The sequence below is a fragment of the Stylophora pistillata genome, chromosome 5 (genome assembly GCF_964205215.1).
Source record: "Stylophora pistillata chromosome 5, jaStyPist1.2, whole genome shotgun sequence".
Lineage (NCBI taxonomy): Eukaryota > Metazoa > Cnidaria > Anthozoa > Scleractinia > Pocilloporidae > Stylophora > Stylophora pistillata.
In genome coordinates, this window is record NC_142523.1 from 33,241,195 (window position 1) to 33,267,467 (window position 26,273).

Here is a 26,273-nt window from a genome sequence, read left to right on the forward strand (position 1 = left end):
GGTAGACAGCTTATTGACTTCAGACCATACCTGAAACTTTTCTAGTTCCTTCAGATTTCTGTATTTATTTTCAACGCTCCGGAAACCAACATCCCTCTCCTCCTCGTCAAACTCTTCTTTCTCGCAAGGACCACCATCCACCAAGTTGCACAAGAACATCTTGATCTCATCGAAACAAACGTCTTCATCTGGGTATTCCCGATGAGAAACAAAAGATCGCCAGGTCTTCATTGAAAACAATTCATTGTGGACAGCTTTGAAAAGCAACAGCGCTGTTTTTAGAGAAATTCTTCCTTTTCCTTCGACATCGAGTGCTTTAAAATCCCAAGAGATTTTTTCTTCGAGGCCTTTTCTCCGGTCAAGCTCGTCTAGAACATCCATAAATTTTTCTCGTGGACAAAGTCCGCGAGAAGCATTGCCACAAATTGTTCTTATGGCAGCTTCGATTTGTCGAGGATCAATCGGTGAGAAATACAGCGATTCGTGAAAATCTTGGAGCTGATTTGAGGTCAGATAGCCTCTCATGTCAGTGTCCAGTAAATCAAACATCAGTTCCATATCGAGAAGTCCCATTTTTAGTTGAAAAGATGCAGTAATCACAAGTTTATACGTGGCTGATTGCGGAATAACTTTGAGCTCAATAAAAGACTTTGAGGGCAATTTCTGAGGTGTCCTTTCGAACACTGATCTTTAAACAACTTTAGCCATAACAGTTAATGATCGGTGAAACCCATGCTTCCTCTCTGACACATTCGATAGCAAATATCTTCGCAAAGAAAAAAAGTTCTCCTGCAAATGAAGAATGCGGCATGTAGCTATGGCTGCCGTAGTATTTACCTCATGACGTCAGAGGTCACAAAAGAACATCACGCACGGGATTACACCCGCAGGTGCGGGACAATACGAGTCGATCGATCACAAACCTAGTTGTCTAACTGCTCTCCGATTCCGTAAAATTTTTTAACTTGAGGCAGTGTTAGGTAGGTGAACTTGAAGTAATTCAAGTTTCCTTTGCGTTATTTTCTGTTTATAAAAAGTGCTTACTACGTAGGGCTTACTACGCGTTAGAAAAATAACGCAAACGAACAAACAAAAATAATATTTTTCAGCTACTTTGCGCACGATATTTTCCCCAAGAACAGTCTCTTAATAGAAGATTTCTGCTCTAGGCAGAAACGACCTTTTATTTTTCTCATTTAGAATCTGAAAAGCTGCGGTTTACACTATTTTTCGCTATTCTTGTTGTGAGATTCAACACAGAGTGTCTTCAAAGGAACCAGACGTCTTGTAAACAGTTGTCCATAGCAACGGAGTGCAGCATTCCGAAATAGCGCTGCAGACATTGTCATCAAAACTTCAAACAAACCAAAAACAAACTATAGGCGACTTTTGCAAACTCTAAAGCTCAGGAAATCTGTCAAGATGGTGCGGGAATTAAATATGGATACGCAGCGTCAAAACTTTTGGAAGGAATCCATCGACAAAGAAGCGTATGTTCGCTTGAACTGGCATACAAGATATTCCAAAGAATTTGCGCGCGATGCAGCCACCATGGCTGCGAAACCTCGAAAAGAAGGGCTTAAAATCAACGCTTTACAAGGATTGAAGCAAGAAATGGAAGAAAAAGAAAAGAAGCAGGAAGAGAGTACCGCTAAAAAACAGCTGGAAGAGAAGGCCAAGACCGATCCAAAGTCTCTTCTTGTTGAAATGCGTCCGGTTTCGGGCAAGACGAGGGAATTGTTGTACGACGGTTTCAGTGCGCTTGGTGGTGGTCGTTATGCATATTTACAGCAGAGAAAACTAAAGCCTCCTGAGGTTAAATACGAATTCCCCATCACAAGTGCTTGGGAGATCGGTTGGAAACTTGACGACTGCATGAAAACCAAAAACCCATCGTGCGGTCGTACACGAGTCATAAAGGACACTTTTTACCGTCAAAATGGAATTCTGTACTCTGACTGAAAAATATGTTAAGTTTTTGATCAAACATGTTTGCTCGAAAGTTTTTGTTCTGGAATTAGATTTCTGACAGAGCTAATGCTTTGATCTTTGCCTTGGATAACGAAGATATTTCTGTAAAATACTCAGTGTGATGTCAATAACAAGATTTTCTTCGGTCGTTATTACAAATTTAAAACGCTAGTGCTAATTTAGTTATTTGTAACTTAAGCTGTATTTCATTGACTTCATGGCAACCAGGTAAATTTTCCGTCAAGGTGCGGAATATTCTGAAAGATTTTAAATTTTTTTCCAAGGCAAGTCTTCTTCGAGCGATTTAGGTCCTTCGGAACTTTTGTACAACCTATGAAGGATTTTTAGCTGTACAACACCAAGAATGTGTGGAATTGTTTGTAATATTTGCAGTTTCATAAATCAAAAGTTTTACACCAGTTTGGTACACATAATAGCCAGTAGAGGGAAAGTTAGGGGTGGTTTCTTGACACATGCATGCACAGACAGTACTCTTCTTTGTATTTTGTATGTATTTTAAGCCCAATGCGAGTAAGACATTTTTGAACTGGTAAGCAATCCTTTAACCTGTAGGTGGTTTGCACGCTACGTCATTTCCGCCATATTGATGGACAAAAACAATAGATATCTCGTAAAGCTACTTTTGTCCCTTTCACCATTGTTACCTGTGTCTTTAGAGATTGGTTGCAAACCACCTACCTTTTGAATTTTCAAAAATTCAAAGGGATTTTGGGTATTACTTGGGCACTACAGAAGGTAAATTTTGCCAGTTTCTACCCAAAAGAATTACACTCGTCTGATATAAACAGGAAGCCTTGTGAAAACAAGTACATTTTGAAACATCACGCCAAGTTGAGAGGGCAACAAATGCAAACTACAGTCTGGCACTAACAGTGGCTTGCATAACCTACTCCAATTCAAAATACAGCACAATTGCTTCTTGTATCAAGAACTTAGCAAATCCTGTAAAACAACCTGCCAGGTATTTCTCACTGGTACGATGTTCAGCAAATTTTTAAGAGTAGTTTTAATTTTAATGATTAGTGGGAAACCTAACAAAAGTCACCTAGGGCCTGTTTCTCAAAAGTCCCACTAACTTAAGGGGCCCATAGAAAAAGACCAAATGGACTGGTTTGCATGCAAGAACCTGCTTTTCTATCATTTTAATTTTGATTTTAAAACAAGACTTCGGGGCCATTAAGTTATCGAGATTTTTGAGGAACAGGCCCCAGGCTGCTTACGTGTACTTCACCATCCAAATGTATAAAAAGATTCGTGAGAACAATCTTTATCATTTGCTTCAGAAAGCAAAAAACTCCTAGGTATAGGTATTTTAATAAAAGAAAAAATGATAAATAGTAATATTACATTTGTATTACTGAAAAAACTCACAGAGCAAGGCATTTCTTTGGGACAACATGAAACAGAAAAACTGATATATTATGTCAAAGGTGTGACAAAGTCACATTTGGCATTTAACAGTTGAGAAGTCCACAAGGAGGCCACAGATGATAAAAAGTAGATTATATTAAGTTGCTTAAGCATTTACTGGCACAAAGACATAATTTATCTTTTTTTTTTTTATGTCAAGACTTTTAATAAAATAACTGGGATACTACAAGCATAATGACTAGAACATCAGTTTTTTAATAACTTACTTGGGGTGCTGGGAAAAGTTTGTGCATTACAGGCCAGATACGCAAGCCTTACAGACTTCTCTCATGTTTATGTCAACTTGGTAAAAAACACGATCCATCTCTTAAACAAGCTATGTTAAAGAAATTCCTCTGGAAGTGAAGGAAATATTTCAATCTAACCCAGAGTACACACTCAGAATTTCTCATCTTTGACATACAGGAATTTGGATTATTTCACTTTCCCATTTTATCCTAGCTCCAAAAGTCCAAAACCAAGTAGTCTGCCTGAGACATGCATTACATTAAAAGTAGTGTGCTGTACGGGAATTTGAATCAGTATGGTTGGGTACCGGTCACTAGAGAGTCTTGTCAAAATATTGTTAAGTATGTAGAGCAATCCAACACGATTTGATTTGTGTTATTGATAGAAACATATTCTGTTATCCAACTACAGTTTGCCAGGATCTTCTTTCAAAGAGATAGTTCGGTTGAACACCAGCTGAAATATGAGACATAAAAAAACTGTTGCATCACCTGGTAAAATCAATGTTTGCAGTAAGCTGTTGATTAAATCAATTCTCAAGCTCTGATGGGTAAAGGATAGGACAATATTCTGCCATAGTGGTTGTTTGTATTTTGACTTGCCTGGACTAAAGGCTCATCAAAACAAAGCACAACTCCTGAAAGTACTCAATGATACTACACATTAAAAATTAACACCTAATAAAGTGTTTTACTTAATTGTTAACAGCAAATCAAAGGCTGCAATAACTGTACACAATGAAAGTAAGGTACTCACCTTGCTTTTACAGCTGTCTGGGTCAACACTAAAGAAACCAATCCTTTCAAACTGGAATTTGTCATAGACAGCAGCTTGTTTGACTGTTTGTTCTACAAGAGCTTCAGGGATTACTGTAAGAGAGTCCTATAAGAAAAACATATAAAGCATATAGATGTATTAGTAAGGAGGGGGAGGTGTTTGTGGGGGGGGCACAAGGGAAGGAGAGGGGAGGAGGGGAGGGGAAGAACAGTAGACCTTGCTGAACTCAAAGGGGTGCACATGATGAGAGGGAGCCAAAACTGCTTTTGATGAAACATCAAATTCTCTTCATGTTTCACAAGGAAATACAAGAAAATTTGAAATGAGATCCTAGAAGGCTATCAAAACTCACTTTGGACTTTCTCTGTGCAACCTTTGAACACATGCAAAGAGAGACTAGTATCTAATTTCTCCTTACAATATCACACTAAAACACACATTAAGGTCATGAGAATAAAGAAAATGATCACTAACTAAAGGTGCTCTTGATTGTCTAACAAATTCTCCTTGTCAGCACCAAAGGAATGTGTATAGAAAGTACTATGGAGAATATACATACTGGTGTTTGGGTGTACAGGGTAAAAAAAAAAAAAAAGTAAGAATTGGTACCTTGTTGCAATCTGTTATAAAACCACCCGGTACTTCTGCTGGGTCCTCTGGATTCTTGTGTTTGAATCTGCATCAATGCAATTATCAAAAAATTGTTAATTTATAATTGCACGGTTTCATTCAGTCAAGTACGACTAGGATAAATTCAGGGCTCCAAGCTCAATTTCTTCAGTCACAGTTTGGCCATCTGAAGTCATGAAAAGGTCAACAGGAATTAAAAAAAAAAAAGACCTTTTGTCACTAGTAACACTAAGATAACATTTTATGCAAAGTTTGCATCACTAAGACTTCTGACCATAAAATTATTATTTAGTCACAGAACCTGCCACAAAACTGCTGAACACAGCAGCAGGTCACCAGATTGGCAACAAGTTTAGTCTCCAAGCCCTTTTTCAAAATCTTGCTATGACAACCAAAACAGTTACAGCCTGTAGTGCTGTATTTTAAGTCCTGGAATCTGTTACTACTATGTGGTTGGTTGATTACACCGAAAAAAGGCAGCATGTAAATGGGGTGTCTTTTTCACCAGCCACTGCATTTGAAATTTGCCTGCACTGTTTGAAATGTCTCATATGAAAAGGTCTTCAAATGATCCTCTCTGAGAGGCCAAGGTCTCTACAGATGGACCATAAAAGTTCAAAATACTTACAGTCTTTCATAAAGTCTGACTTCACATTTCAGAGGTGAAGACACCCAATGAATGAAAGCCTTTGGTTTTGGTGCAGTTTCTGTTGACTCACAGTTCACTACCAACTCTGTCACTTTTCCACTGGAATCCTGACACAGCAAATGGAGAACAAGAGTTAAAAAAGAGTTAACTCTTTATAAATACTATCAATTTGAAAACAATTTCAAGAAGGCAGTTAGCAGGTAGAGGTAAAATCACAGCTCTGTAAGAGTGTCTGATTAAACACCAAATTCTTCATGCTAAAATAACACAAAATGTGAGCCAGACAATGGGGAGAATTGCCAAATAAAACTTTGGATTGAAAGAGTACACATGATCATAAATCATGTTATCCACATACATACAAACATACATACATACATACATACATACATATACTTTATTTAATCTCGAATTTGGAGTAGCTAAAGAATAAGCTAGTATCTTCGAGTTACAAGTATAATTCTAAATACTACTAAAATGTAAAATGTAAAATGTAAAATTGTAACATTCTAAAATTTAACTATGAGAAAGAGTCATACTGTAGAATCTTGCGCTTGAAATCAGAAAAGTCAAAAGCATGAACACAAAGAAATAAATGCTAACTTAAAGGCACAGCATTGGCGTACCATAGACATTGATCAAAAGTAGGTATAAAACAGCTTGCAAAGATAACAGATTTGCAATTAATGAGGCACTATTGAATAAAACTCAAAGAACCTCACTCCAAGAAGAAATAGTAACACAATATGTACAAAGGTGAACAGGCCTTACCTTGACAACTTTATGAAGTGTTATCACCATACCAGCATACTTGAGGCCAACAGACTGATAAGGAGTAAGGCGGCGGAAACCTTTCTCTGACATCTGAAGCAAAAGTTTTGACAGGTGAAAAATTTTGGAGAAATAAGGTATCCACCATAACTTTGCTACCAGCCACTGTTACAAGGACTAACAAAACATTTTACTAAACCAGTCAGCAAAAAGGAACACAAAGGAAAGTGTCACAAATCAACAAACTAAATCAAAGAATGCATCTTAAAAAAAAGGATGAATTTGAAATAACACTGCATCTCAGCATATTTACTTAACCCTTTAATCCCTGCAAGTGACCAGCATCTAATTTCTCCTTACAATGTCACCCCTGAATCAAACATTAAACCTTTAAATTCCAAGAGCCGATTGCTAATTCTCCCCTCTTAAGCTGCTCCATATTTTTTTGTTGATGGGTTATGAGAATTTGGTGTTAGATCAAGGTAACAAGTTCCACTGATAAGTTAAAGTACTCTCATTACCCATTTGGAAGATTATGGGAAGAAATTATAGGGAGAACTTATGTACATGTTAATCACTTCCAGGTGTTAAAGGGTCAGGGAAACAAGAATAAAGGAAAGGATCACCAACTTTAAAGAAACTCTTGATTGTTAAAGAAATTCTCCTTGTCAGCACCTTAAGAAATATATGGGGAACCGTACAGAGAATATGTATGCTGATGCTAGAAGGATGTAAGGGAGTGACATGACACCATGATTGCCTTTGGAAATCATCTAACCTACCTCTTTGAAGTCTGTCTGCTCAATGAAAATCGTTTTTCCAAATGAAATTTCATGGTTTCCTTTGCTTGGATCTTGGGGGAAATTGGGAACACTGAGCTTGACTTGCTAAAAAAAAATACAACAACCAAATTATTTAATTGTTTTTATTTCGCCTATTGTTTTTCATATATTATTCAAAATATTTATTGTCCCAAGTTGAAGTTGAACGTTAAATGCTTACTATGAAAAAAATTATTGTAAAGCTACTGTATTTGAAACTGCAAACACTGTATTTTCATTCTAGAATGTTACAATGGTGTCACAATGAATATCAATGACGAATTTCTGGTTATCATGGTTTTAACAGATGAATTCATAAAATAAGTCAAATCTTACAATTACCTTGTCCACATTCTGAATTGTCACCTTGAGTGGTTCAAGAACAGCCATGACCCTGAAAGTTTGAGAAAACTTAAGAACTTCCATCACTTTTACCTATTAAACAATTCTATAATACGGTAATAACATTAATATATCCCTGAAATCAAAACTCAACGGCCATAACCTTCAGTAAATGAATGCTGTGATAATAGCAGTGATAATAGAAATGGTTTATTCACACAACAAAAGAAATTAATGCATAGAGAACAGTATGGAGAATATCCATACTGATGTTAGAGTAGAAAGGGTTGATAATCTCCATTCAGTAAAAATGCATCACCAGTACCTGCGAATTTCCATGGTTGTATTAAATTTAACATTACATGAACACTGAATAAATTAAAGATACATTGTAACAGTTGCTATGACTACCTGGGTGCAGTAACATTCAGTTCATCTCGCACGCATGACTCAAGGAGTAATGGATCTGTGACTGTCTGTGCCATTGTCACACCAACCTAAAACAAAAAGATTCAACAATGTTTGACCCTCTAACTCCCAAGAGAGACCAATTTAAAATTTGTCTACACCCTATCAACACAATTGTCAAGCAGGGAAGTGAGAGTAGAAAGAAAAATATCAGCTGGAGGATTTTTTCCGAATGGACACCAACTTCTTCAAGCTAACTTTGTAGGAAATGTGTAGAAGGCACTGAAGAAAACTTAAGACTTTGATCTCAAAAGCAGTCACGGTCAGGACATTTGTGATTATTAAACCAATTATTACCTGTTCAGTGTAAGACTTTTAAGTCACTCTAAAGCATGTCAGACATGACTATTAATGAGTTCAACCAAAAGTAATAGCCGTATTTACCACAATTATTAATCATGATAGAAGACTCTTTGAGGCTATCTAAACCAAAGAGAATAGGCCTTTTGCAACTAATAACCTTAATTTAAGGACTTGAAGACAAATTACCATGAAATTTTACACTGGAAATAACAAGACACTCTGAAATTTAGAAAACACCTCTTGTCATCTCAGCAGCAGCTTAACAAGTTATTGAGCAGTTAAGTTACCTTGCCACAGAATTTATTGATAGCCCCGGGAGGAAATCCTCTCCGTCTGAGAGCTGTGAGAGTAAACAATCTTGGATCATCCCAATCCCTGAAAAAGACAGAAATTTGCCCTTCACTACCATGAGTGATCTATAAGAGGTTTTTCCTTGCGCATTTTTGAGCAGAAAGGTAATAATAAGTTTGAGGAAATAACAACTAGAAACTGTTGTTTGATTAAAAACCAAATTCTCTCATCTACAATTGGGAATGAAAGAAATAATTGATTTATTTAATACTGAAAAGAAAACAAAGGAATCATCATCACTTTTACCCAGATTTTTTTTTTATGGTAATGAAAGACACAAAAAATGTCTAACAATAAAAGATAAGAACTAATGTTCAGATCTTGGATTAACTCCTCAATCCTCACAAGTGACCAAGATTGAGTTTCTCCTTACAACATCAATACAATACCAGGCAGACAAGTGATGAGAATAAAGAAAAATATCAATTCTCCATTTCAAAAATGAGTGGAGGAGTGGGTCGAGTTTGCCGCACAAGTTTGTCTGGGATCGTTACTTGGGACACAAATCTTTGTTTACTATAGATTTGTGTCCCGAGTAACAATCCCAGACAAACTCGACCCACTCCCCCACTCATTTTGAAACGGGGAATTGGGGAATTTTAGGTTAATCCGATACAAAATTCTCCAAACTAAAATCATAAGAACTGTAGGCTGGACAATAAGGAGAATCACCAACTCAATAAGATCTTGGGAATGAAAGGGTTGAGAGAATTTATCTAATGATCTAGAAGCCAATTCTCAAAAGCTCCTAAGATGTGGCCAAAAAGTATTTCTTTCAGCAGGGCTCGACACAAACTTTTCAACTTACTAGCCAAGTGGCTAGCGACATCTTAGATGTTTTTAGGTGTTAGGACAATTTCAGTCTGTTTACTAGCCAAACTGGCTAGTGGAAATTGAAAACCGCTAGACAAACTGAATTCTACTAGTCTGTGGCTAGTGGACTACCGTTAGTGTCGAGCCCTGTCTCAGTAGAGTTCTACCACCATAGCACACCAGCACACAACTTCTCTGCCCTTTCACCTACCTAACAATGCCAGAGGAGATCAGTTTAGCAATTTTTCTCTTGGAAACCACAGTGTAACTCAAGTTCAATCTACCATACTCCCACTGCACTGGGCAGTAGATATCAAGAGCATTACACAACCAGTAATAAGATGAACGCCTGTCAAACAGAAAGAAACAAATATTCATAAGTTGTGCCTGATGTGACACAGTAAATGTGGGTGCAAACTTTAAAGCCATCCACAAAGGAAAGATCAGCTTCAACTTTTGCAGGACTGTACGATGAAACCTGAATAAATTTTTTTTTTTTTTTGGACATGAGCAAGGAAGACTCAAGGTTTTGTATGGAAAAATTGAGATACTAACTAACAGTACCAGTGCCCAGATCAGGTTTTATTACACTGGCAGACCCATAAAAAACTGATTCTAAGTTTACTCTCCCATGGTGAATTCAATATAACACCACCCTTGTATTGGTTTACCACACTGAGTGTAATAACCTAAGCAGGAGGTCAAGAAAATGCAAGAAAAGTTTGTAAACCACTCACCTCTGGCTTGTGATTCACAAACTTTTTTCATGTTCCCCCCACTACCCATCTAGGTAATTACGCTGCTAAACCAATAGAAAGCAGGATCCATTGTCCAATTTAATGCCAATCTGTAACTATACATACATTAAACGAAACAACATAGCTAAGGCTGGTAGTTCTTTACTGACTTCAACTGAAGACGTAAAACTAATTTAAAAACAAATGCAAAAAATTACACTTAAGACTTGATGCGAACATCTGTCGAGCGACGCTACACAAAAACACATGAAATAAATTGGAAATAAACCTCAAAACAAACACTTAACGAACTTAAGACATAAAACATATACACTGTTACCTTGTCCAGCCTTAAGGATCGCGGTAGCAAGACAAAGAAAGCACGCTAAACGAGCGTGAATCTACCGAAACTTGTGTCAAACTCACGACCACTCTAGTTCAAAAACGCACTGGTCACGTGACTAAAAAGGCACGAAAAGTAACCGTGTGGGGACCGGACTGGCTACAGTCACACAATCTTTACTGTGCCTACCGTGACTGAAATTCTTTGGTGCAGAGCGAATGTGAGATATCCTCTACAGAATCACAAAGACAGTGGGTGAAGTCATATGTTGGATAAATACACCTGAAAGAAATAATATGATTCATTATAATTATATGGCTGTGTCTCACAAGAACTGCGAACTACCAAATTCACGAATTTGATTGGCCGAAATCAATATTGAAAGCGGTCTAGATTTTCCCATCTAGACCAGCATCTAGACCGGTCTAGAAAAAAAAGGTACAAAGAATATAAAAAATTGGCATATAAGACACAGCCATATAATAAACATCTTAATAACTGAGCTAGGTCGGTCTGTATGGGAGAATCTTGACCTCCGTCGCTGGTACATGTACAGACCTCACTGCATTCGCTCTGTACAGGTGACCTCGGTCAAGATTCTCCCATACAGACCTCCCACTCGGTTAATAAGAACTAAATATTAAATATTAAATATAATTTTTAAAAAACTGCCACAGAAAAGCAGGTAGGAATTTATCACTAATTCAGTCAGTTGTCAGAGACTACATGCAGTCACGATGACAAGGAAATAAACTTTATGACCTGACCATAACATTGATTTTTCTATTGAAGAAAGGTAAATACTAAAAAGACAAAATTAATCACTGCATGAATATGACTTTGTACCATTCATCTCCAGTTCTATGATGTGGGGTAAACTTTATTCGATAAGCAACAGGGTCCATTTTTCCATCCTCAAGTGTGGTCCTCATTCTCAATGTTGCCTTAAGTATACAAAAATAAAAAGTACCATGTATCAAAATTATAAAATCACCAACAGTTAACAATAATTATTGGATAAAGTTGGACAAATATCATGATTTGCCAGTGGTCAGCAGTTCAATTATTTTCTTAATGTCATGACTGGGGCACACAGATGATTATAGCAAGACACTGACAAAGCACAATTATTATAGTTTGCATTAAATGAGTTCAAGAATTTTTCATCATTAAATTAGCATGTTTGTTCAACTACATGTTAATTCTATCTCTTAAAAATTCAGGGAATTGAAGCAATCTCCATGTGTCACAAAATAGCACGGATACAAATAAACAAGGGCAGAATGTTGTTTCCAAGAAGACAGTTACACTGTTTATCCACTCTCTAACCATACTTGAGGGATTATTTTCAAGTCATGTGGTAGGTTAGGTTCTACAGTAAGAAAAAAGAAGAAAAAGCTAAGGCCAATGATAGGATTTTGAATTAAAAAAACCCTTACCGCTCCTTCATCTATTTTCCCCTTCCTCATATCCTGAAAGAGTGCAGACAATAAATAACTTATCATTTAAATAAAAGAAAATTACTTCTATTTGCTTACAAGCACAATGTAACTGTAAGCAGGTTGATAATTATCTTTAACCTATACTCCCAGGATCAAAGTACCAATTTTGCTTAGAAAATTTGGCATGAAATCAAACAATATTCCCTGATTGTTATTTTCCCTTCTTCTCTATATTTACCTGGCCCCAGTTGTTCGAAGGATGGTTAACACTATTTGCTGGATTAATCTTTATCTGGTGGATAGCACCATACATTTTGTCAACACTTAACCCTTTACCTCTCCAAAGTGATTAACATGTAACTTCTCCCAATAATATCCATACATCATCCAGAAAACTGGTAAATAAATGAGAATGCTCAAACTTATCAGGTAGAAGCAAGGCTGTGGTCTAGCAGCGCCGAGACTGGCCCCTAGTACCTTACTTTTGCTCTTGGGTGACTCAGGAATCTTAGAGCACAGCCTTGAGAAGTTTTTATCGTGATTTAAAACCAAATTTATTGCTACTAATTTACATGGAAACGTGAAGCAACTATAAGGGAGAATTAGTACTCAGATCTTGGGAGTTAAACGCTGGATATATATCTTATTAACCAAGTGCTAGGGCAGCACTGGGAGAATATCGGCCCAAGGTCTTGACAGTACAGACCAAGCGCAGCGAGGTCTGTACAAAAAAGACCGAGGGCTGATATTCTTCCAGTACAGTCCCGAGCAAGCTTGGTTAATAAGAGATTTATTATACGACTGAAGTTCAAAGGGACACAAGTGCGGTATCATTCGGGACCATTCGGGACAGTGCCCGGTCCAATACTGAGAGAATATTGACCGGCAATATAGCATTTTGATTGGTTGATTTTAATATAGGCCCTCTGACTTTCCGAGTCGTGTAATAAAACTATTTATCTGTTGGATATTGTCATCTGCCCTTAGGATGACTGGGCCCTGCTGAACAACCTAAATGCAGGTCATCAAAAGAGTGGACAGGAGAGTTACTTGTTGGTAAAATGTTAAACCTTGTCTGGTCAAATACAAGGGAAAAAAAAAACAACTTTCAAGAGAGTATTGAAACTTACTCATAATCTTCTTGTGATTACTAGTACCTTACAATTATCTGGGTAAAGCCATCGTACAAGGAACTTCACTTGCATGGCTACTCTTTGGCTTGGATCTTAGATTTCTAAACAAGGGTCTCAGCAGCTCAAGAGTCAAGGATTTTACCATTGCCACCCCTTCACAAGCTAATTGTGGAAATCAACATTCAAGCAAACCTCAAACAGTCTCAGTGATTCCTCTATTGGTCTGTCCCGCCAGGGGCTGGGTGGGGGGTTATGGCCTTTGATTTCTTCATACTGCTGGTGGCAGACATATGCTTGTCCCCTTAATCATCAGGATAATATTTAAAAAAAAGTAAAAATTGTTGTTACTTTATCTTGTGGACTTGTTGTTATACAGCACAACTTATAACATAATCATGTAGAGCGCATGCTTTGATTGGTCAATTCAGTTTCTACTATTTGTCCACAGGTGTATGCTGCTGACATGAGCTAATATCTCCAAGTAAGCAAACAGTTTGTAAGAAAGTGGTTTTTTTTACTGTTGCAAACAGATGGTAAACACCACAGCATACATAACTCAATGCTGACATTGTGGTGTTTACCATTTGTTAATTAGATTCACATCAGTATAAAAATTTTCACCTTTTAATGAGATCTACTGCAAAATCATACAATTTTCCAAAATTGTCTGAAGCATGGGTTATCTTCCATGGCTCAAAACCTGCAAAACAGCAAAATAATTGAATACGGAATAACAAAGTCAGGTGGAGAAGCTACACACGACTCAGAGTTGATTTAACAAGGAAAACCAAAAACAAAACAATAAAGAGATAATGATAAGTTAGCATCTGCACTATGATTGGTCAATTTAGGCTGTATTTAATTGTTACAGTAAAAGGTAAAGTCTGTTTACGAGCCCAGTCGACCATTAGGTCGACACTTAACTCCGGTTTCTGTAGCATGAAGCGACTAGGAGTATTTCTACTCCCCTCTGGATGGGATGCCAGTCCATCGCAGGGTTACCCCCAGCATTAAATTGCCGGTACCCATTAATACACCTGGGTGAAGAGAGGCACTGTGAGAGTAAAGTGTCTTGCCTAAGAACACAACACAATGTCCCGGCCGGGGCTCGAACCCGCACCACTCGATCCGGAGTCGAGAGCACCAACCATGAGGCCACCACACCTCCACCAACTGTTACAGTACAGCCCGCTAAATACAAAAGTTTGATAAAAGTATTTTAATTACCTAGCCATCTGACCATATCCAAAATGCCTGTGAAAAACTTCTCCTCTTCCTTCTCTGGGTTTGTGTCATCATATCTCAAGTAGCAAACCCCATTGTGGGCCTGAGGAGAATTAATAAGAAATAATAATAAATAATATATTAATAATAATAAATAATAATAAATATCTTGAATATATGAATAATAATAAATATCTCTCAACGCCAGTATTAATAGTGACAAGAGTTATGAATGATAATAATGAGAATTCTGATAATGATGATAACATTGATGAGATGAGATTAAGTACCAGGAATCTGTCAAACCTGACAAATGCCAACAACTAGCAGCACCATAAATTCAATCTCATTGTCCCCAGTGGGACTAATATGCAAGGCCTCAACAGGGTCGCCGCAAAGTGCCCTGTCTTAGGCTAATTTCGTGGCAATCCCCAAACCAATACCAAAATTCTTCTAATCTAGTACCATTCTCCTCCATGTTGTTCGCAATTGTCCTATGGTTCTCACGCACACCGTGACTTGTATGTAATTATGACTTTACAAAACAAACCAAAAAGAATAACCTCACATCACAATGGATCAAAACTAAGTAATCACCACAGACTTTCACTACTTGTCAGCCATGCAATAACATCACTGCAAAACTGGTTTATCAGTTCACCCCACAAACCAGACTTAACTGACGGTATCACACTGACAAGCACTCTTCACTCCGTTTGCCCCGACGAAGGGCTAACGCTCGAAACGTCAGCTTTTGTAATCGTTACGGTGGCCAGTTTACCATTTCAACTTTGTTGATATATCCAAATTACTCTTCACTCCACTCTGATGATGTTACGCTAGCTAGGGTTGTCAAAACGTCAGTCACCCCAACTGGCCACATTCCCGCTCAAGACTACCATAACCCCAACAATCAGATAATATAATCACAACAAGTGTTCTATAGTTAACTGTAATACATCATTATGAGTCAACCTACTCTTGCATAACCAAAGTTGAAGTTTATAGCCTTGGCGTGACCAATGTGAAGAATACCATTAGGTTCGGGAGGGAATCTTGTTTGCACCTACACAGGGAGAATCCTCAATTAACTTCATGTAATTAATTCTAGCTTGTCAAAAGATGCTCTGTAATTAGCGTGCACTTATTACATGTAAACTCGAGAAATGCAGAAATAGTCTAAGAGTAGAATTAAAGTCATCAAAATGCGAGACTGCAGGGTGTGAGTCAAGTAATTGTTATGATCTTCCCCAATTTTCCGACCCAAGCACTCAGACAATTAACCCTTTACACCCAGACACCAGTATCCATATTCTCCATACTGTTCTCTATAGATTTCCTTTGGGGCTGACAAGGAGAATTTGTTTAATAATCAAATTGTCTTAATTAAGTTGGTTATCATTTCTGTTATACTCATGATCTTAACCCTTTCACTTCCAAGATCTCAGTGGCAATTCTCCTCACTCTCTTTCATACAGTTCTTATGAGGTAAGTTGGGAGAATTCAGTATTTTATCCACTTATCATCCCCTACTTGACATTTTTCTTTATTCTCTTCACTTAGCTGCTTGATATTGTATTGATAATGTAAGGAGAAATTCTCTCCTGGTCACTCATGGGAGTTAAAGGGTTTTAATGAATAATAGCAAAAAGGAGAAATTAGATGCTGGTCACTCATGGGTTTAAAGGATTAACAGGATTAACAGGATTAACAAGATTAACAGGATTAACAGGATTCACAGTTCATAACTTGTAGGATACATGTCTCCAGAATAGTGTATCACAGAACATTGAAACTGCAAATCCTCTGAGTCTTTTCTTTATTTGCACAATGAAACTTTCTGACACTTGCCCTTCCTCCAGTTCTCTCTAGATGTTCCTTTAGCAGCGTCATTGTCTTGGGGGTTACAACATAAGCAGGTGTGAGGTAGTTTTCACCTAAGTTTGAAAAAGGCAAAAAATATGTAGTCTATAAACATTTTACACAGTGTCTTACCTAGACATTCAGGACATCTTACATGTGCATGGAATAAAAGCTATGGCACAGTCATCATCAATGGCCTGGCAATAATCCTAATCACAATGAGTTTACCCTTCACATCAGTATGCATATTCTCCATACTGTTCTCTGTACATTTTCTAAGGTGCTGACAAGGAGAATTTGATTAACAATCAGGAGCTGATCATTTCCTCTGCTCTCATCACCTTACAGGGCTCGGTCGACACTAACAGTAGCCCAATAGCCACAGACTAGAAGAAATTCAGTTTTGGCAAGTGGTTTTCAATTTCCACTAGCCAGTTTGGCAAGTAAACAAACTGAAATTGTCATAACATCTAAAAACATCTAAGATGTCACTAGCCACTTGGCTTGTAAGTTGAAAAGTTAGTGTCGAGCCCTGCCTTAATGTGTGATTTAGGGGTGATATACACCAAATGCAAATATATGGCATCCACTTTGAGTTGCCATTGTTCTAGACTCACTAGCCTCTCACACATGTAATAAAATTTGTGTTTCCACGTGAAGACGAGGCTAGTGAGTCCAGAACAATGGCAATTCAAACTGGATGCTATATTTGCATTTAGTGTATTGTAAGAAGAAATGCCATTCATTTTAAGGGTTCAAATAATTAATTTTAGCAAATCACAAATACTGTAAAGAATGAAACATTTCAGTTTGGTGAGATAACAGAAGACAGAAGAGGAAATTATGAAGATGAATTATCAAATACATGTAGAAGTAAGATAGCTAAAAACAGATTAGATTAACACTGATTGCAAACCATATGATGTGGCCTGTATACTGGAGCCAGTTGTTCAAAGTTGGGTTAAGATAACCCAGGGTTAGTGGGAAATTTGATTTGATTTGTCTACAATTTGATGATTGAATGCCCCAAAAAGAACTGGGGAAATTATTCCAAAAGGGCTTTTAAACAGAGAAATATAAAACTTTAACCCTGGGTTGGTGCTAATTGGCCTTTGAACAACTGGGCCCTGAGCTATATTAACCTGGTTTGTGGAACTTGCTTGCCTCTCCAAACAAAGAACTTGTTTCATCATCTCCAGCATCACCATTTACTGAAACTTCTGCAGCTGCTGGATGAGACTCTTTGGCTACCTTTCCCTCTTTGCTGGGTTTTGCTTCCTACAATCCATACATGTACAGTTTGTTACATTACCCTTTACACCCTGACGTCAGTATCCATAATTTCTTCTAATTTACAATTCCCTATACATTATGCAACCCTCCACCTACTACCCCTACCGGGACAATTAGACTAAATGATCAGAAGTAGCAATCAATAAAAGCACTCTTAATAAGGGCTACTGTATCATATGACTTACTCAAGGCTGTGCTTTAAGAAAAATTGAAGAGAGCCCAGTGCTCTGAAACTATGAAATCCAGAGTGCCCAGCATATGTTTTTTTATGAAAAATACTAACTTAAGATTCCTGAGTCGCTCAAGAGCAAAAGTAAGGCACCAAGGGCCACCAGGCACTGCTAGACCACAGCCCTGCTTACTATTCCCTATTTAGTACATGACTCGGGCAGTCAGAGGGCCAATAACTAAAATCAACCAATCAAAATGCTCTATTGCCGGTCAATATTCTCTCAGTAATGGACCAGGCACTGTCCCGAATGGTCCTGAATGATACCGCACTTGTGTCCCTTTGAACTTCAGTAATATAATAAATCTCTTATTAACCAAGCTTGCTCGAGACCGTATTGGAAGAATATCGGCCCTCAGTCTTTTTTGTATGGACCTCGCTGTGCTCAGTTCGTACTGTCAAGACCTCGGGCCGATATTCTCCCAGTACGGCCCTCACACTTGGTTAATAAGATATATTCATTACACGACTCGGGCAGTCAGAGGGCCAATAACTAAAATCAACCAATCAAAAGGCTCTATTACCAGTCCAATATTCTCTAAGTATTGGACCGGGCACTGTCCCGAATGGTCCCGAATGATACCGCACTTGTGTCCCTTTGAACTTCAGTCCTATAATAAATCTCTTATTAACCAAGCTTGCTCGGGACCATACTGGAAGAATATCGGCCCTGGGTCTTTTTTGTATGGACCTCGCTGCACTCGGTCCGTACTGTCAAGACCTCGGGCCGATATTCTCCCAGTACGGCCCTCGCGCTTGGTTAATAAGATATATATATTTCCTAAGCAAGTTATTAACAACAAGAAGCTTCAGATCTTTAGTTGGCAATCACTTCCTTTTTTTCTCATGATCTTATTGAAAATTCTTCTAGTCAGCACCTTGGGTAATGTATAGAGCACAGTATGGAGAATATGCATGCTGATGCAATGGTGTAAAGGGTTAAGTAAGCTTGATTCCTATAGTCATGTCCTCAGCATTAAGATGGAAAATTAAAATGCAAGGCTCTAAAAATAAGTCTCAAGCTATTTCACCTTTGTTTTGGAAGCCTGCATGTCTGCTTCAGTTTTAGGTCCAAGCAAGTCTAAGATCTGGAAAAAATAAAAGATACCAATCAACATCAATGTACGTTCTTGTAATTTCAAGCAGAAAAGTCATAAGAGGAAAGAAACCTATCAACTAAAATACCAGCAAACAACAACAGCTTTTGTTAAATATTAATAGTTGTACCTGTGAGACGTCAAACTGTCCAACAGAAAAGTCCCTAACATTCAAACAGCAATATTTTCCTGTTTTGTAAATTTTGGAGCTCGTTTCCCATAATTATTCTTCTAACAAAATAATGCTTATAACATGGTAGTCTTTATTTGTGACATTACTCATGGATCCTTTGCCTAATATAGGACATTTTCCTTAGTCCAAACCAACTTATTCCTGCCGGCAGTAAAGCCTTCCTCTGACCTAGTGTGTTCAATGGTATACTGGCAAAATTAACTGATAAACTTAAAACTGTTGGACAAATGGAATCACAAACATACTGTAAGACTGATTTAGGGTATGCTATTGTACCACTAACCTGCATATCAATTTCTGCTTTCACAGCTTTTCCATCTGCCCACTTTAGCTTCTCTCTAGCCTTTCCTAAAATTTCCCACAAAGTAAAAAAGGGTCATATATCATTACTAATATAGACAAAAGTATCCATTTAATAAGCCCACCAGGGGGTTTTTCAACTTCGAGGCTTCCAGACAAGGGGCATGTTAGAGAGGGCCTTTATTAGAAAGGGCCTAATTAGAGAGGGGCTTACTTGAGAGAGGCTTTCTAGGGAGGGACTGTTTGGAAGAGGGGACCTAATTTTTGAGATGGACCTTACAGGAGAGACAGGCTCATTCGGTGGTGTGAAAGAAGAAAGTATCATCCTAGACTCACCCATTATCATTCCAACATTAAATTTATAACGTTTCTTCAAAAGCTCATCCTTGTGTTTCTTGATAAGTTCTTCAACCTTGAAACAAAAGACATAAAATCAAACCATAAAGTCACTGAAATAAGTGCAGTCTTAATCCTTGCTATTAATAATGGCATCATCAAGTTATTATATGTAAAGACTATTATTTTTTAAAGCACTGTATTCTGATAACTGGCCCTCCCATTTAAATTTGCAAGTCGCTAAACCCGTCAGGCATCTCCGTTCCAGTGTTGCTCCAAGACTTTATGTTCCATTTGTACAAGGCACCTTTCAGCATTCAGCAGCCATGATTTTTAAGGAATTGCCAGCAAATAATAATTTGAGGAATTGCACAGATTTTAAAGAATACTACAGGCTCTGCAAGGCGTTCTTAAAGGTGCGCACTTTGTCTTCGTTGTAAAGATAAGAAACAACCACCACCACCAACCAATATATTCTACATATTTACTTTCATGTATAGTTTTTATTACAATTTAGTTAGTCATTATAATTTAGTTTTCAGAGGCGGATCCAGGAATTTTTGACTGGAGGGGCCCAAAATTTGGTTCAGAAAGGACTGTTAGACTCTTTGAGGCAAATTACTTCTCCCCCACACCCCTTCCACCAGTCGCGGTTGCACGTTATTATTCCTTGGCTGCTTACCGTTTATTTGGATTAATTAAAAAAATCAGCCAGTTAAAAGTGATATACGATCCTGTCTCAAAGTTGTAAGCATCAGGTTTGATAGGGGGGGGTCCAGACACCCTGGACTCTCCTCCTGGATACACCACTGGTTTTAATATCAAATATTAGTATCATAGGCCTTCACAGATGAAGAGCCACACCTTTTGTGTGGATATACTCTGAATAAACCTTTACTATTATTATTATTATTAACAAATGGTTAACACCACAGCGAACACTATTGAGTTATGGATGCATGCGGGAGGTTGCTAAGTGCGAAAGCAGCGTAAGAATCGCTCAAGGCGATAGCCGAGAGCAACTCTAGCTTCTTGAGTGCTTAGCAAACCTCCCGCATGAATCCATAACTCAATCGTGTACGCTGTGGTGTTTACCATTTGTTTCATAACATAACATTGATGCATTGTAGCTAAAGAGTTCCCTTTTATTTAACAAATCTTACGTGACCAGAAAAAACAGGCGCGCGCGCCGAAAAATAGTCTCTGCATTTGCTCACGTCAGCAGCGTACACCCATGGGCAAATGGGGGACGCTAAATTGACCAATCAGAGCGTGCACTTTACTTTGGTTATGTTATAATTATTATTATTATTATAAGTAATTCTCCCTTCCGACTGATATACTTTGCAATTCAAGTACGTTAAGAGAAGTTGGTGTAAGTTATATTTCGATATTTTAGCTACACCTATCCCCTGATACATCAATCCATTCTCATAATATTTGATAGGGGCAATATACTGAGATGGTAAGAAGAAGTTACAAGAAAATATAAGAGAGGAAATGACTAAATTATTAACATATTTATTGTAATCCTTTAATTTTCAGTAATGACAAAAAGGAATTTCTCTTTGCAACATCAATGTATGTTCTTGTAATTTCAAGCAGAAAGGTCATAAGAGGAAAGAAACCGATCAACTAGCTGGGTTTTCATCAGGAAGTGCGGTGGAAAGCAGGGGAATTTTGTCAAGTAACCAGTTTATTATCTCCACAGCCCCACTGACTCATGAACACTTTGAGGATATGTTTGATTGGCCGATGAATTCTCAAAGCCAAACTTGCAAGAATGGACTGTGATATAGTGCAGAGAATCCATATGTACATCTGGAGACAAATGATTAATTTAAATCTTTGTATTTCTGACTTACACAGTCTTCAATCTGATCAGGTGTGATGTTCACTCCAATACCACAACTCTTTTCAAAAGCAGTCACATCAACGGGTAAAACTGGATTGGCCTTCATAAAATCCACCGCAGCTAAGATGAAATAAGCGTAACATAATTTATGCATGACTATATTATAGAAGTACACTTTTACTTCAGTAAATGGTTTGCACACAGAGGTAACATTGGATGATGTAGTTTGATCATGCACATAAAAGTAGTCCTGAGAAAAGACTGGTGTCACTAGTGATCACTGACATTTTAACAACCCCCACAGAAGTAATGAAGTTCTCTCTACTCTGATAATGACCTCCAATGAAGTTTTCAAAATGTCAGTCACTACCACCGACAACAGTCCTTCCCAGGACAACACTCACCCAGACAATTAGACTACACAATAAAATCAATTGATTGGCAAAAATACCTCAGACTTATCACCAGATACACAATAAAAAGCAGGATCTTAACCCAAGTTTCTCCTTTCTAACTCAGTTATTTCCTCTACTTCCTTCTCCGTTCCATTGTTTTGGATATCAACATCATACCTGTCAGTTGTATCGCAGATGCCAATTTCTTATTTGCAATGTAGTTGCTCACAAACTTGATCTGTGCATCATCTTTGATACTACTGCTTGCTAAGGAGTACATCAAAACACCAGTGGGTTTTTCAATCCCATCTGCAGATTTTTCTTTCACCTACGGAAAAAAAAAAAAAGAAAAATTAGAATGATCAATTGATATCTAAGTAAAAAGAAGAACAGAACACAACAAATAGTCTCTGCTAATTCTACAATGTAAGACAGTTGCTTCATAGAGACTGCTTAACAAAGGAATAAGCATGTTTTTCACAATTTACTAGGCCAAAATGTTACAGTGCTTTTCTTTATTTTACAAGCCATGTTTTGCATCTCAGTCACCCAGTGGAAATTGTTTTCCCTTTCCCCTCTCTGGGGCATAAAATTTCTCATAAGTCCTCCTTTAGAATAGGATAGGATAACTTTATATATACACAGTTTTTCCATCAGTTGATTTAGTTAATTCTATACTAGAAACCTATTTATCTAACTACAATAATAATTATAACATAACCAAAGTAAAGCGCGCGCTCTGATTGGTCAATTTAGCATCCCCCATTTGCCCATAAGTGTATGCTGCTGACGTGAGCAAATGCAAAGACTATTTTTCCACACACGTTTGCTTTGTCTGGTCAGGCAAGATTTGTAAAATAAAAGGGAACTCTTTAGCTACAATGTATCAATGTTATGTTATAAAACAAAATTAATGGTAAACACCACAATGTACACTATTGAGTTATGGATACACTTGGGAGGTTTGCTAAGCACTCAAGAAGCTAGAGTCGCTCTCAGCTATCACCTCAAGCGACTCTTACGCTTCTTTCGTACTTAGCAACCTCCCGCGTGTATCTATAACTCAATAGTGTGCGCTGTGGTGTTTACCATTTGTTAATTTGATAACAACAATTCAAATAAAAGAAATAAATAAAAAATTCTGCTTTTCCTGGAGGCCGTGTCTAAAATTTACTTAGAATTAAGATCTTACTTTAAACCGTGGTGACTTAATTTAGATTTGAAATCAGTCAGCGAAGACACTTGTCTTAGGTCTACAGGTAAGTTGTTCCACAATTGAGCTCCACTGTACAAAATACTTCTCTTGAGATAGTCAGTTCTAGGTTGTGGAAGAACTAATTTTTTTTCGGTATTCCTTAAATGATAAGCACTTACACTGTCACGATATACAAATCTTGATCTCAGATAATCAGTTGTCATACCATGTAATGTTTTATACATTAGGATAGATTTCTGTTCCAATCTTCGATAGTAGAGTCTTCGCCACCCTAGCACCCAGAACAAATCATCCGAATTACTATCATAGCTCACTGACATTAGGATGGGAGCTGCCCAATTCTGCAGCCTTTGTAGTTTTTCAGAAAGGCCTTTTTTACAGTTTCCCCACACTACGTTACAATAATCAAAATGTGGTTGAATAAGACTATTATAAACTGTAATTAAAACATGAAATGGAGTGAGATGCCAATGGCACAAGCTATCTTCTTAGAGATGTTTTCAATATGACACTCCCAATTTATCTTTTGATCGACATAAACTCCAAGGGATTTAGCGGAGGTTACTTGTTCGATTGCGTTTTCGTTTATAATAAGAGAGGGACTTTCTGTAAATTGTGATAACTTCTGCCTAGATGCAATAAGCATGAACACAGTTTTTGCCAGATTCAAGGTAAGTTTGTCAGCAGAGAGCCATTCGTACACATTGCTCAGGTCGTGATTAAGGCAATAATTTATATGCTCAATGTCAGTACTGGCAAGCGTCAGGCTGGTGTCATCTGCATACATTCTAGGTTCCGAATATGTCAAACAATTTGGTAAGTCATTAATAATTATATATCAAAAATAAAAGAGGTCCCAAAATTTTTCCCTGGGAAACACCACATCTCAGACATTTCGGAGTTGACTTACAAGAGTTTAAATGACAAATCTGTGTTCAGTTATCTAAATAAGAAGCAAACTATTGCTGGCTGGTCCGACAAATTCCATAGTATTGCAGTTTTCATAATAAAATATCGTAATCTACTACAGTATCAAATGCCTTTTTTAGGTCTAAAAAGACTACGGTATTAGCAAGACCACAGTCTATATCCACTGCCCAGCCATCTGTAGCTTCCATAAGTGCTGTGAGCGTGGAATGCAAAGACCGAAAACCAGATTGATGGCACGAGAGAAAGTTGTTTTTAGTTAATAATAATAAAGCTGATTGTAGATTATCCGTTAAGACTTTGGCCACAACTGGAATTACTGATATTGGTCGATAATTCGTTGGATTGGAGCGCTTCCCGGAATTTTTGTACAATGGGGTGACTCTGGCAGATTTCCATTTGATTCTGGCAGATTTCCTTTCTATCAGCCCCCCCCCCCCCCCCACCTTAAGAAGCCCCATCTCCATTTAACTCACCCCTCACCCCAACAGATAAGCCACCACCTTTTACACACAGAGGACACTTGCTCAGAGCTTGCAAAGTATATAACCCGGTAACAAGTAATTTCATAATTCACAGAAACAAAGTCCGCAATCTCAAGCCAGTGAGATGGACCTACCCTAATTACTAAGAATGCAAATCAAAACAGAATTTTCCTGACTTCAACAACTCTCTGAGCCAACACAATTATTGCATAACAAGTGCAGTACCTTGCACACTTTTACTTTAAAGCATCATCCAAAATGCCTGCATAAAGGTCCTACGCAATAGCATGCATATGGCTGAAAAAGACTACTCTGAGCCCAGTAAATCAAAGGCCAATTAGCACTCAGTAACCTTACATTAAATTTTAATTCAGGATTCTCTATTTCTTTACTTGAAAGTCTTTTTGCAATAATTTTCTCAAGTCTTTTTTGATTATTCAATCACCAAATTGTACACACAAAAAAAAAAAATACAATGAATTTTCTTTTAGAGCTTTCAGATCTGAAATCAGATTTCACACTTATCCTGGGTTATCTTAACCTATGCTTGGACAACACAACCCTGTCCTGCAAATGACCAAACAAGTCGTAAATTTCGAAGGATAATGGGGAAAGAAGGGTTTTCTTTTGACAAAACACTTAGTGACTGAGTTCAATTCTCTTGGACAGAGAATATTTAGCTTTGAGTCATGATATACAAACCTTAAACAAAATGTATGATGCACAATCCTCGCAGTAGATAGCCCTATTTATGCAATAGCGAAAATCAGACCTGAAAAAAAATCAGGCCTGTACAGGATTCGAACCACTGACCTCTGCGATACTAGTGCAGCGCTCTACCAATTGAGCTAACAAGCCAACTGGGAGCAGGCCGTTAAGTTTATTCGTAATAAACCCATGAAAGTGATAAATCAGATACAATGAATATATGAAGTTCATATATTTTGAACTGTGGTATTAGAACTTCATATTTTCATTGTATCTGACTTCAACAAAATATCACTCGAGTGTATTCGGAGCCAATACATATGCTCATATACATAATATAAACAATCTCATTCCAGATTTACATTTAGATTTCATCACCCATAAGCAAGACTTCCAAGTAACGCAAGAATCGCAGGAAAAAAAACAATTTTGGTTTCATGTTACCCACCAATGTTACTGCGATGTACCAGTTATTGCATCAGCTTACGAAGAACTGATCAAGCTGATGTGGAAGCTACGATTTTGGAAATTGCAGTAGCACCTTGAACAAACATTTTCAGCTAATCTATCGAGACCGCTAAAAACGTAGAGACATCGCTTCAGGCAAGTGCATCCATGGTCATTGAGTTTTCGACAAAAATCGCTGGCTATTAAAATTTATTGAATGAAAACCTGAACCTTTTACTTACCAAAGTTATGATGGATTCCAATCGCTTCGATAATGCATCATTCTTCAGCGTTTCTTGAGCTTTCTGCTCGCTTAAACCAATACTTTGGAAAAGTGCAGCCTTGTCCATTACTGATCGAGCAACAATAACAGGAGAAAAATTCACGCGTAGCACAGAAGCAAAAGAACGAAAACCCACTCTACGAGGAAACAGCCACATGCAAGAAATGGACAAAAGCTTTGCGGCCACGCAC

The 26,273-nt window shown here is 37.7% G+C and overlaps 3 protein-coding genes across 3 annotated transcripts in view; 1 reads left to right on the forward strand and 2 right to left on the reverse strand.

Annotated features, from left to right (window-relative positions):
* LOC111342733 (uncharacterized) overlaps positions 1-829 on the reverse strand; it is a 36,328-nt gene extending 35,499 nt beyond the window's left edge. The window contains exon 1 of the mRNA XM_088759621.1: positions 31-829. Within this exon, the coding sequence (XP_088615747.1) occupies positions 31-573 (543 nt within the window). The 5' untranslated portion in view covers positions 574-829. The remainder of the gene's footprint in view (positions 1-30) is intronic.
* Positions 830-1,299: 470 nt separating this feature from the next.
* Positions 1,300-2,390, forward strand: LOC111342735 (protein SPMIP1). The gene has a single exon (XM_022949848.2). The coding sequence runs from the start codon at positions 1,423-1,425 to the stop codon at positions 1,960-1,962; it is 540 nt and encodes a 179-aa protein (XP_022805583.1). The 5' UTR covers positions 1,300-1,422; the 3' UTR covers positions 1,963-2,390.
* Positions 2,391-3,287: 897 nt separating this feature from the next.
* On the reverse strand, positions 3,288-26,259 carry LOC111342734 (glutamine--tRNA ligase). Its single transcript, XM_088759622.1, has 25 exons — positions 26,042-26,259; positions 22,194-22,344; positions 21,632-21,741; positions 19,767-19,842; positions 19,414-19,478; positions 18,872-18,928; positions 17,461-17,596; positions 16,307-16,392; positions 15,435-15,521; positions 14,459-14,558; positions 13,853-13,931; positions 13,424-13,532; positions 12,096-12,128; positions 11,503-11,600; positions 10,846-10,938; positions 9,788-9,925; positions 8,700-8,787; positions 8,053-8,138; positions 7,642-7,693; positions 7,261-7,365; positions 6,479-6,571; positions 5,687-5,814; positions 5,038-5,104; positions 4,408-4,533; positions 3,288-4,107 (listed from the first exon to the last, which is right to left on the reverse strand). Exons 1-25 carry the CDS (start codon positions 26,237-26,239, stop codon positions 4,057-4,059), a joined length of 2,412 nt encoding a protein of 803 aa, XP_088615748.1. The 5' UTR covers positions 26,240-26,259; the 3' UTR covers positions 3,288-4,056.
* Positions 26,260-26,273: the final 14 nt, after the last annotated feature.

What these genes read in the sequence shown, in the direction of transcription:
- LOC111342735 (XM_022949848.2), top strand. Translation starts at nt 1,423, where the DNA reads ATGGTGCGGGAATTAAATATGGATACGCAGCGTCAAAACTTTTGGAAG.
- LOC111342734 (XM_088759622.1), bottom strand. Translation starts at nt 26,239, where the DNA reads ATGTGGCTGTTTCCTCGTAGAGTGGGTTTTCGTTCTTTTGCTTCTGTG. An exon ending in GGATATGGTCAGATGGCTAG is followed by an intron (nt 13,932 to 14,458) that starts GTAATTAAAATA and finishes GCTGTTTTGCAG; the next exon opens with GTTTTGAGCCATGGAAGATA. An exon ending in ACCAAAGAATTTCAGTCACG is followed by an intron (nt 9,926 to 10,845) that starts GTAGGCACAGTA and finishes TCTGTTTGACAG; the next exon opens with GCGTTCATCTTATTACTGGT.